Raw genomic sequence first — 13,528 nt, forward strand, 5'->3', positions numbered from 1 at the left:
TGTTTTGGGGGGGGGGGGGGGGGGGTGGAACCACAAGCAGCTGTGGCATACATATAACTGATTTTCATTCCCCAAATCCAGACATTAAACTCGCAGGGTGTTTTATCTTTAAATGCCTGTGGTTTTACAATCTAGCGTATATGCACAAACAAGAACTATAAACCTTATAAACTACCAAATCATAATCCACTGAAGTTTTAGCAAAACATGCCAAGCTAAAAACAGAGGAGTTTAGAAGTTCTAGACTGTCTTGTCTTTCAAGAAAATGCCAACATTACTGAAATTTAAGTAGAAAAAACATTCTAAATGTACCTTAGGAGATCCATGGGACCATGCTGTTGGCATGTATCCTCAAAGAAAGCTGCCACAAAATCTTGCAATAGCGGAAGAATACTGCTTGACTTTTCCTGTTTTGGGGTTTTATTTTTTAAAAATAAAAAAAATTAAAATCAGACATAAACCTGAAAATGACGAGAACAAGTTAAGCACAATAAATAACAAGTGGTGTGTCTATCTCTGCAACACTCCATTATCTTCATTCTCTCAAGAATGAAGTTTAACTGGGTCAGTCAAAAAGTAGCAGGAAAAAAGCTGAAAACATTATTACAGAGTTTACTGTTAATTTCTGTTATTCTTTCTTAAGGTTATTAGCACTGGATTAGAAAAATCTGAACTGCAAGTTAATGATTTTATGTAATTCCTTTGATTTTCTTCAATCATGTCACTAATCTTGCCAACTCTATCTTTCCCATCTATATATATAAAGGAGTACGAGACATTACAAAAATATCATGAAGATTAATCAATTTAGTAAGTGTTTGAAACAACACACAAAACTCAAACTTTGGAAAGCCAGCAGACCAACAAAATGAGTTTTGGAGTGGAGTATTACCTGTGAAACAAGGAATTTACACAACTGATAAAAAATTTCTGCATTCTGAGGATACTTCTCAAAAGCTCCAGTCCACACTTTGTAGGCGTTGTCACTCTGCTCCATCTGCAAATACAAGGTGGCCAAACTCTCCAAGAGCTGACAGTTGTTAGGGCAGAGCTCCAATAAAGATCTACAAAGTTCTGCAGCAGACTCCCACCTTAAAGAGAAATAAAGGTAAGCTTTCAAAAAAGCAGAGGAGTACTCCAATTAAAAATGTCTTGAATTAACTTACCTTTCAAGAAGTTTCAGCAAAGCTATCATGTTTCTGTAGAGAGGAAAGCAGATAGCTATTCTTTTGTCAGCCTCAAGGCTTTCATCAGTACATGTTTTGACCGCATCTTCAAAACAAAAAGTATAAAATCAAGCCTTTAGACCTCAAGCAATGTCAAAGTTATTTGAAGCCTTAACATAATAAAAAGCCTCATTTAACATAATGAAAATATGTAAGTGTGGAAAGGTATTTCTGAGCATGCTGCTTTTGCAAGTTCTTAAAAAAAGGAAGATGACCATCTTTGGAAAAGCTTTCTTAACACTTACAACCGCAGTGTAAAAACAAGTCTTTCAGAAGTTTCATCCTTCTTTCATTTAAAAACAGGAAACATCCTACCAATGAAATGTTAAAGCCACATTACAGATAGCAGTCTATCACTATACTTAAAACTACATTCCAGGATTTCCAGCATAGCTGCTGAAAGCTATTGAGACAAAAGCTAATGCAGGATATTATTTTTCCTCTCAGCATAATAAAAAGTTACCCAACAATGAACACCCCATAATGAACACCCCATTATCATGGCTAGACTGCCTTCATTCCCACAGCTGGGCTACTCAATCTGTCCTTGAGTATTTCCACACTGCATTACCAGCTGCAGCATAGATATATTCTCAGTGGCAATTCAATATCACTGCTGGCTAACATGCCAAGTACTGACATTTATACAATGCTATTATAAAGTCTACTTCTGGCAGCACCACAAGTCAAGAATTCAATTTCTTCTAGTATCTTCATTTTACATCTTTAAAAAAAATTATTCCATTTACTTAAATTTTTAATGAAGACAAACACATGCATTGCTCTGCCTCTTCTAAGGAAACACACTAATCTTCCAGGAAAGTAACTTTGCAATAGACAAATCCCATTAGAGTGGAGGGAGGGTAAGAGAGAGAATGACAACAGAAGCCCAAGAAAACTAGCAATGTCATACTGTCACAAGCCACTGGTCTTTATCTTGATAGAATATCATAGTTCAGAGAAAAAGCTATAGCTTTGAACCACAGATAAAACACTCAGTGTGTGCTAAGTACCCAAGAACACTGACTCTCCTCACTGCTCTGTTCAAATCAAGATGAAATATTCACTGGATTAATCCCAATGGCTTAACAGTCATCAGCAATATTGCACTGCCTTGAAATTCTAAAAGCTGGAGAATACGTCTTGATTTATAAGCAGCGAGTAATGTATTAAGTAGTTTACCTCCTTAATCTTACCTTCAAACATAGCTAACAGCGTATCAGGATCAGTCTTCACATCTTGAACTGTTTGCCATGGTATTAAAAATGGCTCTTTGTTCACAACCCTTGAAGGACTGACATTAGCTGGATCATAGAACTTGACTGGGAGAATGCCAAATTCAGTTAGATGTATGTAAGCCAGCCAAGCCAAGCAACGGTCACTTACAGTAAGGCGTTCTGATATTATCTTTTCATTTGCTGATTTTAAAGCATTCTGTAAAGGTTAAAAGAAATACATTATATTTCAACCATAAAATCTTTAAGATCTAAGAATGAGAAAAGGAAATAGGAAGAACAAGTTTTAATATTCTCAAATCTTTTCCATAGAAGCGACAGAAACTAATTCTTTATGTCAGCCATGATTATATTTGGCTTATGTGAATGTGTGACTGTATTCAAATCACATGCATAATTTCTAGTAACAGGTTTAGAAAAACTGAAGAAGATCATTATTTTGAAGAGTGAACAGAGATAAACTGTGAAAACATGCATCTCCCAACATGTGTTCCATTTTTCTGCTTAATTCTTGGACAATTACTTCCAGTTCCATAGAAAGAATACATTAGCTCTAGAGACAACTCATCTAGGAGTTGAATTCAGCTTCTTATATTCTACCGGGTTTTGTGGTTTATGGGGTTCTTCTGTTTGTTCGTTGGTTTGGTTTTTTTTTTTTTATTAAGTGTAGTTCTATAGCTACTAAGTTACAGCTATCCAAGTCTACTGAAAGCACCACCATCTCTAGACATTGTTTAAAAAAATGTGTTGGAAACGTTACTGAGAACAAGGATACTGCTTCAAATTTCCCTACCAGTCATATGCAAAACTAGAATAGTCCAGTTAAATTGGCAGATCCCAAATAAAATCATTAGAGCATGCAATTAGACAAAGTCTAAACACAATTGCTCCTAAAACAGAACAGAATCTCGTGGCTAGTGATGCGCCAACATTTTTCGGGATAAATGCAGGACAATAGAAGGCACTTTCAAGGGAATGAAAGTACTTGCAAATTTAGGCAAAATTCAGCAGACACTTCTCCTGTAATAGGTGAAAACTGAGGTTTCAAAAACATTTCACTTATTCACCCTTCAAAATATTTACTTCAGAAAATTTGTTTTCAAGTTTCAAAGGACACATTGCTACTTACTCTGAAGTAGCATTTACTTAGAAATTATCTTCTCTTAATTATGGTTAAATAATCTCTCCCCAAAACATTCTGTTCAACTACACACTTCAGATGAATATAAAAACCAAAAAACGTTTGGTTTTGTGATGCTTTGAGGAAAGGCAAGGGAAACCAACCCATGTTGTTCTCCCATACACACTGGACTTCTATCTCAGTTTGACACAGTTTTTTCTCCCTCTGTTCTTTGTTCATTCAGTCAAACATTCAGAGTTACATTTATCAGTACTGCTGTGTTTAGAATAGCTTTTGGAGGAAGTCAACACAGCATTACACTTTTCTGTTTAAACTGGAGCTACAAAAAAAAAAAAGGCATTACAACCTTAAACCACGGAGCTGAGCCATGTTTTATGGTGTAGCAAGCAAGAGGTGCCATCTGCTGGTAGGAATGAAAAAACTTGCAACGGAAAACTACAAGCAGCTCCCACCTCCAGCAGGACGATTTCTCGCCTTCATCCACCATTTCTGTTGTCTACAGAACAGTTACAGTGACCTAAATTCTTTCTGCAGTCACAATAAAAGCCTGAGATAACTCTATGACTTTGGAGTTCATGGGACTAATGAAGTCTGATTTAACAAGTCTCCAAAGTTTGGAGCAGGGCAGTGCTGTCAGGTAACATCATGCTATGTTCTTTCCCAAGAACTACTAGTTTGATAATTTCTGCAGCAATAAACATTTCAGTACCTGAGGCAATACATTACTCACAGGCCCTTCACTGCAGAAAAAGCGTTCTATGGCTTACAAGAAATCAAGTAGTAAAGTAATTGCCTAGGAATTATTTTGAGACATAGTAGTCTAGGTTATTAGCTACACAAGCAAAGCAAAATAGGTAACAAAAACCCCAAAGGTATACCCAAATTTTACAACGGCATCGTATCTCAAAACAAATGTCTCTAGGAGAATTCCTTCGGCAAATAAAGGAAGGAACAGTTCTTCAAAAGTTGGCACTCTGAGAGTCACAGGCATTAGAAAGATGAAGGTACGAAGACAATTCCTGGGGTCGTAACCTGGAAGTTACCTGCAGCAGAACAAGAGCATTCTGATGTCTTCCTGTAAACAGGTTTAATTGAACCCTATACAGGAGAGTCTCCAGCAGCTGAAAGGACAAGAGATTTGGATTTTCTTCTCCCCCTGTCACTTCCATTAGGAACTGTAGCATCCTCCCACAAACATAGTCTTTTCCATCAAAGGAATTCTCCAAATTCAGAAACTAGAGAGAAATAATTAATAATAATTAACAATAATAATAGTAATAGTGAAGCTTCTAGGTTAAAGTTTAAAATCACATGAAGCACAAACTTCAGATAATGTCTTTTACCATGAACCATATTTCCCTCCCTCAAACCATATTTTCACATTAAAACTCAGAAAATACTGTTTAAGTATTAAAGATCAAATAGTCAAAGTTAAATTTTTTAAGCTTAAGTAACAAAAAATAACAAGTGTAACACCTTGATTTTAAATAACTTTTATTACCTGAGGACAAGTGATGATTTCTACAAATATCTTTCAAACAGAACTTCGAATCGCTTCATTTTCTGAGCGACTTTTGAGTTTTCAAAAAGCTGTAGTATTGTTCGTTTCACACTTTCCCTGTCATATGTACTGGTTTTCTACAGTAGAAAATGCACACTTACATGAACATTTCACATAAAGCTTTTTTTTTTTTTTACTTACTGTCCACCAGATTTGATAAGAGGGAGCATATTCCACTGCCGTTTCACACATTTCCTGTATCTCCTCCTTGGTTCCTCTTTTTGAGAAGAGTCTGAGGTAATGACACCAAATTTCAGGATTTTCTTTGTTGTTCTCAAGAGCTCGAGCCAAAACATTTAAAGTAGAATCTAAACACTCAGATGATGAGCTGTATAAATTAAAAAAAGCACCCACATCAACTGTGTTAGTATTATGACTCAATATCAAATATGAAAATGGATGCTTATAATTAGAAGTGACACACAGTCAGCCGTTTTTTTAACATGTGCTGTCCTTTACTATGAAAATTTCAAAGTTTCATTAAGTTTTCATCCTTCAAAGGTTGTTATTATTAGGTGCAATTATCACAGTGCATGGAAAAAGAAGTTTCCTAGGAAAAGAGTGCCAATTCAAGTAAGAGTCCAATTTAATGGAAAATGGGTAAGATTCATCTGTAAGCAGAAGTCTCAAGCTGCAATCATATAAAGGCATTAACATCACAGAGACTTAAAAACTTAAGCAGAAATTTCAAAAGCTTAGTGAAGTAAGAATATTTTTTTACATATTTAGTTTACTTTCTACAGTCAAATACAAGCCTTTATTTCAGGTTACTATGCATATCATGGGGGTTTTCTCTGCCTCTAAACCATTGAAAAAAAAAAAGGAGATTTTACTTTTTGAGACGACTATCATGAGATGATACCAGCAAAGTGATAAAAGAGTAGCTCAAATAACTGACTATATTGCAAACCACAGAGCTGAGCTTTAATTCATAAACAAACTTCCATAAAACCACAGAAAGCTTCTGAGGTTGCATTTATTCTGAAAACATCTTTAGAAGTTACTTTACATAGACATTTATGAGAGGAAAAACACATGTCCCAAAACAAAACTAACACAGTTAACCATGGATAAGTCCGAAGCCTTCCCAACCCCTTCTGTCACCACTGCCACCTACTAAACCACTCGTCTCCCACCCGCCTCACTACTCTGAGGAAACCATGGGGGGAATGGGGGGAGGTGGCTGTTTTAAGAAAAGGATGCATCGTCTTCCATTAGGTTTTCTCCCTTTTTTTCTTGGTCTTTTTCCAGGCACACTTATATTTAGAAAGTGTGCTCTTCTCACCCTGCCACTTGCTGGTAGTGTTTTCTTTGAGTACTGGCCTTCCCGGTTCTATCCCTTCTAGTGTTCAGGCAGCTATCGATACAGCTAAACTGATCTTTTGCTACATTTTCCATTACCCACAGTTTACACAAGACTTTTAAGACAGAGCTGCTCCTCCCCATTCCCTTTCCTCCCTGCTGCAGCTGCTTAAGCCAGTACCTCACTACTGAAATTGAAGTCAATCTCTAGAATGAAACCATCATGACAGAATTCCTACTGAAATTATCTGATTGCCAGTAAGAACATGGTATGCTGCAGAATAATTTAAAAGAATAGAAACTAGAGAAACTTAGAAATCCAAAAGTTAAAAAATTACAAAATGAGAAAGTCAGTGTTAACCAGACCGCTTCTACAGGGATAAAACCATATAGCAGAACTGTTCTCATAAGAAATTCTTTCTGATAAAAGTAATTTCAAACAGTATTACAATCATTCACTCTGTAAAGGAGAAACTGATTGGAGTTTATTGGTCCGCTGCTTTATCACTGGAAGTACATTCCACTGTAATCTTGGAAATACATTAGGCTGTGCACTTTTCAAACACAAACAATTATTTCTCCCACACTACTTTCCACCAACTTCCGTTCTGAATCAGAACCTACCTAAAGATAAACCGTCAGTGTAATTTATTACTCACATACTATAGTGCATACAGTAGGAAACCTAATCTATTTTTTAACCTGCTTTTAAGTAACAAATTATTTGTGGCATTGTTGAAGAAAGTTCTTTAACGTCAGAAAGGAAACTTGATCATAGCAGCATGGGTAAAGCACAAAATGAAGTCTAAAACCTATCAGACTTACCCTTCATTTTGATTCAAGTATTTGTATGCAAGTTTAATCCAAAGCTGTACATCACAGGGGTTTTCTTGGACACTTGCCTCCAAGTTGGAAATGTCATCAGTCTCACTTGTAAAATACCGGACATCATCTGGAGTCACCACAGCATCAAGAGCTGGAACTCTTTTTTTATGTTCTGTGGGATGGGCTGCAAATTAAAAAAAAGTTAAAAAAATGTTTCTTTTCAAAACAGAAGTGACCTGTAAAATTAGAAATCATACAAGGGGTGGCATTTATATATTTCAAGTGTAGCCATTGACCAGAGCAAAACACAGTTATTTCAATATCCCCTAAAACTTAGAACTGTGTAGTCTGTAGAAAACTGGTTATATTTCAAAAGCAAAGGCAAGAAATAAATAGTAGTAAAAGGCTGCTTTGATCAACAGACACCAATTAAGGCAGTTCATTAGGCAGCATTAGGAAACAGACACATCTGACAAAAAAAATTATCTCAATTCTGAGTCTCTAAAAATCCTTTTTACAGGATTTGCTACCAAATCCTAAAGCTCCCACTTGAATGAGTCACATGTGAAACACTGTCAGGGTACTGATGCTCTAGCAAGCTTCCAAGTCTCAAATGCTGTTTAACAGCAGCTTTTTTTAACTCTTGACCTCAACACCAAGTACTATCTCTGTACAAGTTTAAGTAAAACTGTAAGTTTTACTACTTACAGTTCTGGGAGGGAAAAATAAAAATTAAAAAAATCCTAATGGTCTATGGGCAAAGCGGAAACATTCTAGGGAAATAGTTCCTTATATTCTTTTTAAGAACAGGTAAGTAGAAATTCTACCTTAACTTCCAGTCACACATTATACTTTTTTTTTTTTTCCCTTAAATACAACAAATTCAGTTCAAACTTTACCCAGAAATTTATGCAAAATAAAGTTTGCATGCAGGAAATACGAAGTCAAGAGCTATTAAAAGCACTGGTTTTCTTAAGAACCACTTCAAAAATTAGGTGTTGGGAAGAGGTTGGCAGGTATTTTCCCCCAGTACTCTTTTTCAATGGATGCCACACATCCAGATTACCATATTTAATAGGTCCAACAAACTGTTCCTCTTCACTGCTGCTACTATCTAACAGAGGTTTCCTCCAGTACTTTGGTCTCCATTTCCTTTTATCTTTCCATGTTGTAAATGGAGGTGCTGTAAACAAGCAAAGTAGTAGAAATTCTTTTACTTTTCTGTATTCAAGCTTAAAACATCTTTGCTAATAAAGATTTTAGATAGCAACGTTCTGTGAGTGCAACACAAGTGTATAAGTTTCAACACTACTTCTTTAAAATCTGTTGTGCTCAAGTGCGTAAGTTACTTTTCCAAATTGGACTCCAAAACTATTATATTATTGCCTTAAAACAAACTCTGCTGCCTTTATTTTACCACAAGCAGAATTTATAACGCTGAGATAAACTAAGCAACAACAAAAAAATTATTCTTCTACAAAATCATCAAGGTACTTATAATTTTATATATAAATTTTTAAAAGTTTATATTGTATTTAATCTACCAAGTTACTTACTGTGACTTTTACTCTCATTGACATTGCTGGCCAGAAGAACAGCCATCTGATCCACTGACATACGGTCTCTGTTTATACCAAAAAGCTTTTCAACATATTTTTCTGAAACAAGAATATTTGTATCTTAAGTAAACACATAAATGAAAATGGATACGTACCTTAACAGCAATTTAGCACAACCTATGCTGAATTCATGAAATATGACTGCTTCAAGAGGTATGGTAACTTAACATACTAAACCAAAGAAATTAAAAACTGAAAAAGTTCTGTTCAGCAACTTGCCTATATGGCAACAGCGTTGTTATAAAATTCCAGCTCTACTGAAACAGACCAGTCCAGCAGTTACAAAAAGAAGTGAGGAAGGGGAGAGGGAAAGATTCCATGCCCATTGCTCCCCGATTCCCTGAATCCCAGTGATACTTTATTTTTCCAAGTGAAATGTCCCACAGATCAATGATTTTTTTCTTTCTGTAAAGACACCAAGGTAACTACCCACTACAAAGGACTGAACTGAACAACTGCAGAAACCTATCTTTTCATATAGCTGTATCTTATATATTGTTTTACATCAAAGTCCTCGCACCCAGAGCTTTTAACAAAAGCCACTCCCTTCAGAAATGAATCTTTGTATAGAAAAGTGAGCAAAAGACTCTTAAGAACCTGTGGCAGTGCTGATTTCCTCATCAGTGCTTTTTTCTGAACAGCCAATCAGTTCTAAATTGTAAGACAGAATATCCTGAAACAGCTGCTTACGGCTAAGAGTGCAATCCTTCATGTGCTGCCTAAAACAAACAAATAAGCAATTAATATATTTATCACAGCAAGAATTTAATAAGCCTTATAACTAGAAAGTTGGTTTTAGACAGGAGGGTGAGGCATAAAGAAAATCATACCCACAGAAAACACTGCAGCCTACTTTGAAATTTCTGTTAAATATGTCTGGGTCTTCTCTAAACTTAAACCTGCATCAGTAACTTAATCCTAGTCTTCATTACTTCACTATAGCCTTACTCTTTAAAATAAACCTCTACTTACTTGCTTTGCACTAACACAAAACCACAGTATTTAGAACTTTCCAGTTCAAACAAGGTTTGAAGAATTTTTTAAGAATTAGGTATCACTTTGTGTTTAAAAGATTCAAACTATGGTTTGACAGTAACAGCTAAAAGCTGATCCAAAAAGCTATCTGCCACCAAAAAGGGCAAAAAAAGAGAGCTGAAGTCCACTCCTATTGTATTTTTCCAGTAGTTAGAAGTTTCCAAATTGAGTTTATTCCTGACCAATTCATATCCATTTGCTCTTGTACGAACTTTTAAAAATCTACTGCGCAACTTGTTTAACAAACTATTTTTAATATAACACCAGGCTTCAAAGAAAAAAACATAGCCAGTATTTTCCCAGAAAATTGGAATTCCACTACTTCAATAGGGTTTTTTTTTACATAATCACATAGTATTTGGTGCATGCTTTATTTTGGTTAGCAGCACAATATAACTCTAGTGTGCTTAACAGTATCAACCACTACCTGAGGTTCCATGGTGGTCTGAAGTTACGCTGAAGCTATAAAGCAAGAGGAGTCCCATCTGAATTACAAGGCAACCAAAAGGTGAAATATTCTCTAACAGTCCATACTGCTTTTCTAAATTTACATCTAAAGAACCTCCTTTCTTCATGGCTTAGACGAAAGGTTTTTTTTCCTGCCAACCAAGTATCTGCAATAGGGTATTAAAAAAAACTTTCTTATCTAGAACTTGCGCATAGGATCATAAATCCAGACCTTTTAAAGAAATGAAAAACATGCCTATTTTGGTCTTTGAGTCAGACATCTAGAAGAGAAGTTCAGTTCAAATAAACAAAATTAAAAAGAACTCACCACTGACAGTCATCATCATTGCATGTGCCTGTTAAATCAAAACGGCAAAAACACTGTTTTGGCTCAATCATATTGCTATATGTTACTGAACTGAGGTACAGTTTTTCCTTGGTTCGAAAATACGGACTGAACCTAAAATGAAACAGTGAATTATTGTGACAAAGTGTACAAGGTAAGACATCAGTTTTACTAAACAAAACATTTTAAAAAATAATCACTTTTTCTGTATTAAATCTCATTATTTCCAAAACCCTGCTACTAACCAGAAGCATCGCTAACACATGAGTTAAGAGGAAGGTGAAAACAGTGAGAGGGAGGGAACAAAACAGTACTTCTCAATCTAAACTGATTCTGTTCCAGAATTCTCTTCTCCCTTAGGTGCAGAACTTAGTTCATATAAAAACAGGAAGCATAGTAATGACCCAGTAGGGAAAGCAAACTACTGAAACTGAATTTCAGTTTAGTTCTAGAAAAAATGCACTCATGCTGTAGTCAGCATAAGATCAGTGTCAAATAGAAGTGTAAAGAGAACCATAAAAGATTAACCTGAAAAAACAGTGAAAAAATCCACATCAGATTTTATAAAGTGTAAACAAACAAAAACCAAGTCTGAGCTGAACACACTAATGCTTGTTTTAAGTCTTTAGCTAACATTTGACTATGCCAATTTTGGGATTTCTAGCTCCTTAAGGAACTGAAGCCATAACCTATAAGTTAAAATGAATACTCCTGTAAAGATAGCATCCTCCACCTTTTGCTACTTAAGAGTACAGAAATAAAAAACCTGAAGCACATGGTAGGATTCAACTGTTCCAGTTTAAATTCCAGACTTTCATTTTCTAAAATTTAATATGTAGGAACAAAGCTCTCTTTAGTCAAAAGACAGATGTGTCAGATTGATTTCACTTGCAGGTGTCTACTTTAAGTCAAGATGAATCAATCGCTGTGGTCATGCCTCCTTCCACTGAGCAGGAATGCAAAAAATAGGTGATTGGTTCAATCCCGACTCAAACAATGTAAAACCTAGCCAAGTTTAAAAACTGCATAATTGAAATACACTTGTTATCTTTTTCCTGGATTTTAGATCACTTCATATTGGATATAAAAATCCTGTTTTCAAATGTTTAACTATTATTTTTTAATCCAGTTATACTGAACAACCACCCAGTTGCAGGGAATAGTATGCAATACAATGCAAAAGCAGGGTACTGCACAAAAGCAAGGGACTCCTGCGTACCAGAAGAAGTAACTAAAATCCTTAAGTTCCCTAAACTAGACAAAAGTATTTCACGATAGTCAAGTTTCTCACTGCAACTTGTCTTTCTGTGCACGCATAGGTATCAAGGAAGAGCAGTGAAGAATACCTGAATAAAAACACACATACACAGAAGTCAGAGAGCTACTAGAGTCTTCATACCTGTAGGATTTAAATACTAGAAGAGGACTATGATACGGTCCAAATGGAAACGGTTTCACGTCAGTTTGTTTATTTTGCGATGTAACAAAATCCACATCAACTGAAATTTCCTAGGAAACAGATAAACAGATATACAGCAATTGCAATACCACCTAGTAAAGACAATCATACTTAGTTTTAAAGCATTTACCTGACCACACAACAGATCTTCCTTCGGTACTATAAAGGCAGTACTTTTCACTAGCAGCTCTTTCAAGCTGTCAGCTTTAGCATAAAGTTTTTTCAGTTCATCAATATTCAACCCAAGGAACAGCTCAGGCTCCTCTGATGCCTTTTTAGAAAGTTTGTTTACAGTTTCTTGTTTTGGAGTGTCCATGTGCTTAAGATTTGGTTTAGTGAAAGAATTAGATTCTCTGAAAGATCTCCTTCGTTCTCGGTTTGAATTAGACAGAACTTCATCATCGAAGTAGTTTTCTTCACTGTCCAAAGACAATTTATCCTGTGTAAGATCATGAAGTGATGGCTGGGGTAATGCAAATTCAGATTCCTCTTCTGCATGAGGTGCAATATTTGATTGTTCCTTGGTTTGAAGCGCGCGGGCCTCTTTCAATTTCTGAATCTTTAGAGCATATTCATATTCTAGTTGCTGTAGTCGTTTTTTCTCTAGTGCAATCAATTCTGCTGAATGCTTTTTTGGACTTGATGCAGGGGAGTTCTCCAATTTCAACATTTTGCTTGGCTGAAAAGAAAAAAAAACTCCCTTTATTTCATTTTCACATTTACTGATCTATTGACAGGAGGTAAAATGAAACACAGGCAAGATATTTAATTCAGAGTTTATGAAAACATTTTAAACTCTTGCCAGAAAATTTTCAACAAACAGCAGAAAAACCACAAAAAAAGTTTGCCACAATTCAACTGGCAGGTTTGCAGGTTTTTTTGATAAAAATTATCCTACATCATGTACGGGGCTTCAACAGAAGTTCTGGCCACATTTAAAAGGTGAGCTATAAAACAAGTATACGGGGGTCGGGTGGGGGGTGCAGAAAAAGAAGAATTTACAAAAATATTTTAGCCTTGTTTTTCTATATTTTGTTTTTCAAAACAAGATCAGATCCCTTTTTCAGTGTCTTCGCTGGATAGTTTTAAGAAGATCAGTGACGTCTACAGACAGTAAAGTATTTCCTTCCTTCACAGCCATATAGCTCCTCTTATTATTTATCTATTAGTGACATTTCCCTGGCACAGAAATGTAGGCTTTGAACAGTTTTCTTTTTTAAATGCTTAATGCTTTTTCTGTTGAATTCTCTAAAATACTGGAAACCAATAGGAAGATTCCTACAGTGCTTTTGAAATGGTTTCCTATTTTCCTGAAATCCCATTTGAACTAAA

General features: G+C 35.6%; 1 protein-coding gene across 2 annotated transcripts in view; it reads right to left on the reverse strand.

The window, feature by feature from the left end:
• Window positions 1-13,528, reverse strand: part of ZFC3H1 (zinc finger, C3H1-type containing) — a 52,852-nt gene that overhangs the window by 19,107 nt on the left and 20,217 nt on the right. For both annotated transcript variants that reach the window (XM_010561781.1, XM_010561782.1), the window contains exons 15-27: window positions 12,327-12,875; window positions 12,137-12,246; window positions 10,720-10,851; window positions 9,507-9,628; window positions 8,847-8,948; window positions 8,357-8,473; window positions 7,291-7,474; window positions 5,305-5,491; window positions 4,646-4,837; window positions 2,423-2,660; window positions 1,167-1,272; window positions 893-1,091; window positions 313-407 (exon numbers count right to left, since the gene is read on the reverse strand). In XM_010561781.1, the coding sequence (XP_010560083.1) occupies window positions 313-407; window positions 893-1,091; window positions 1,167-1,272; window positions 2,423-2,660; window positions 4,646-4,837; window positions 5,305-5,491; window positions 7,291-7,474; window positions 8,357-8,473; window positions 8,847-8,948; window positions 9,507-9,628; window positions 10,720-10,851; window positions 12,137-12,246; window positions 12,327-12,875 (2,333 nt within the window). The remainder of the gene's footprint in view (window positions 1-312; window positions 408-892; window positions 1,092-1,166; window positions 1,273-2,422; window positions 2,661-4,645; window positions 4,838-5,304; window positions 5,492-7,290; window positions 7,475-8,356; window positions 8,474-8,846; window positions 8,949-9,506; window positions 9,629-10,719; window positions 10,852-12,136; window positions 12,247-12,326; window positions 12,876-13,528) is intronic.

This window comes from Haliaeetus leucocephalus, unplaced genomic scaffold (assembly GCF_000737465.1).
Source record: "Haliaeetus leucocephalus isolate CR32 unplaced genomic scaffold, Haliaeetus_leucocephalus-4.0 Scaffold151, whole genome shotgun sequence".
Classification (NCBI taxonomy): domain Eukaryota; kingdom Metazoa; phylum Chordata; class Aves; order Accipitriformes; family Accipitridae; genus Haliaeetus; species Haliaeetus leucocephalus.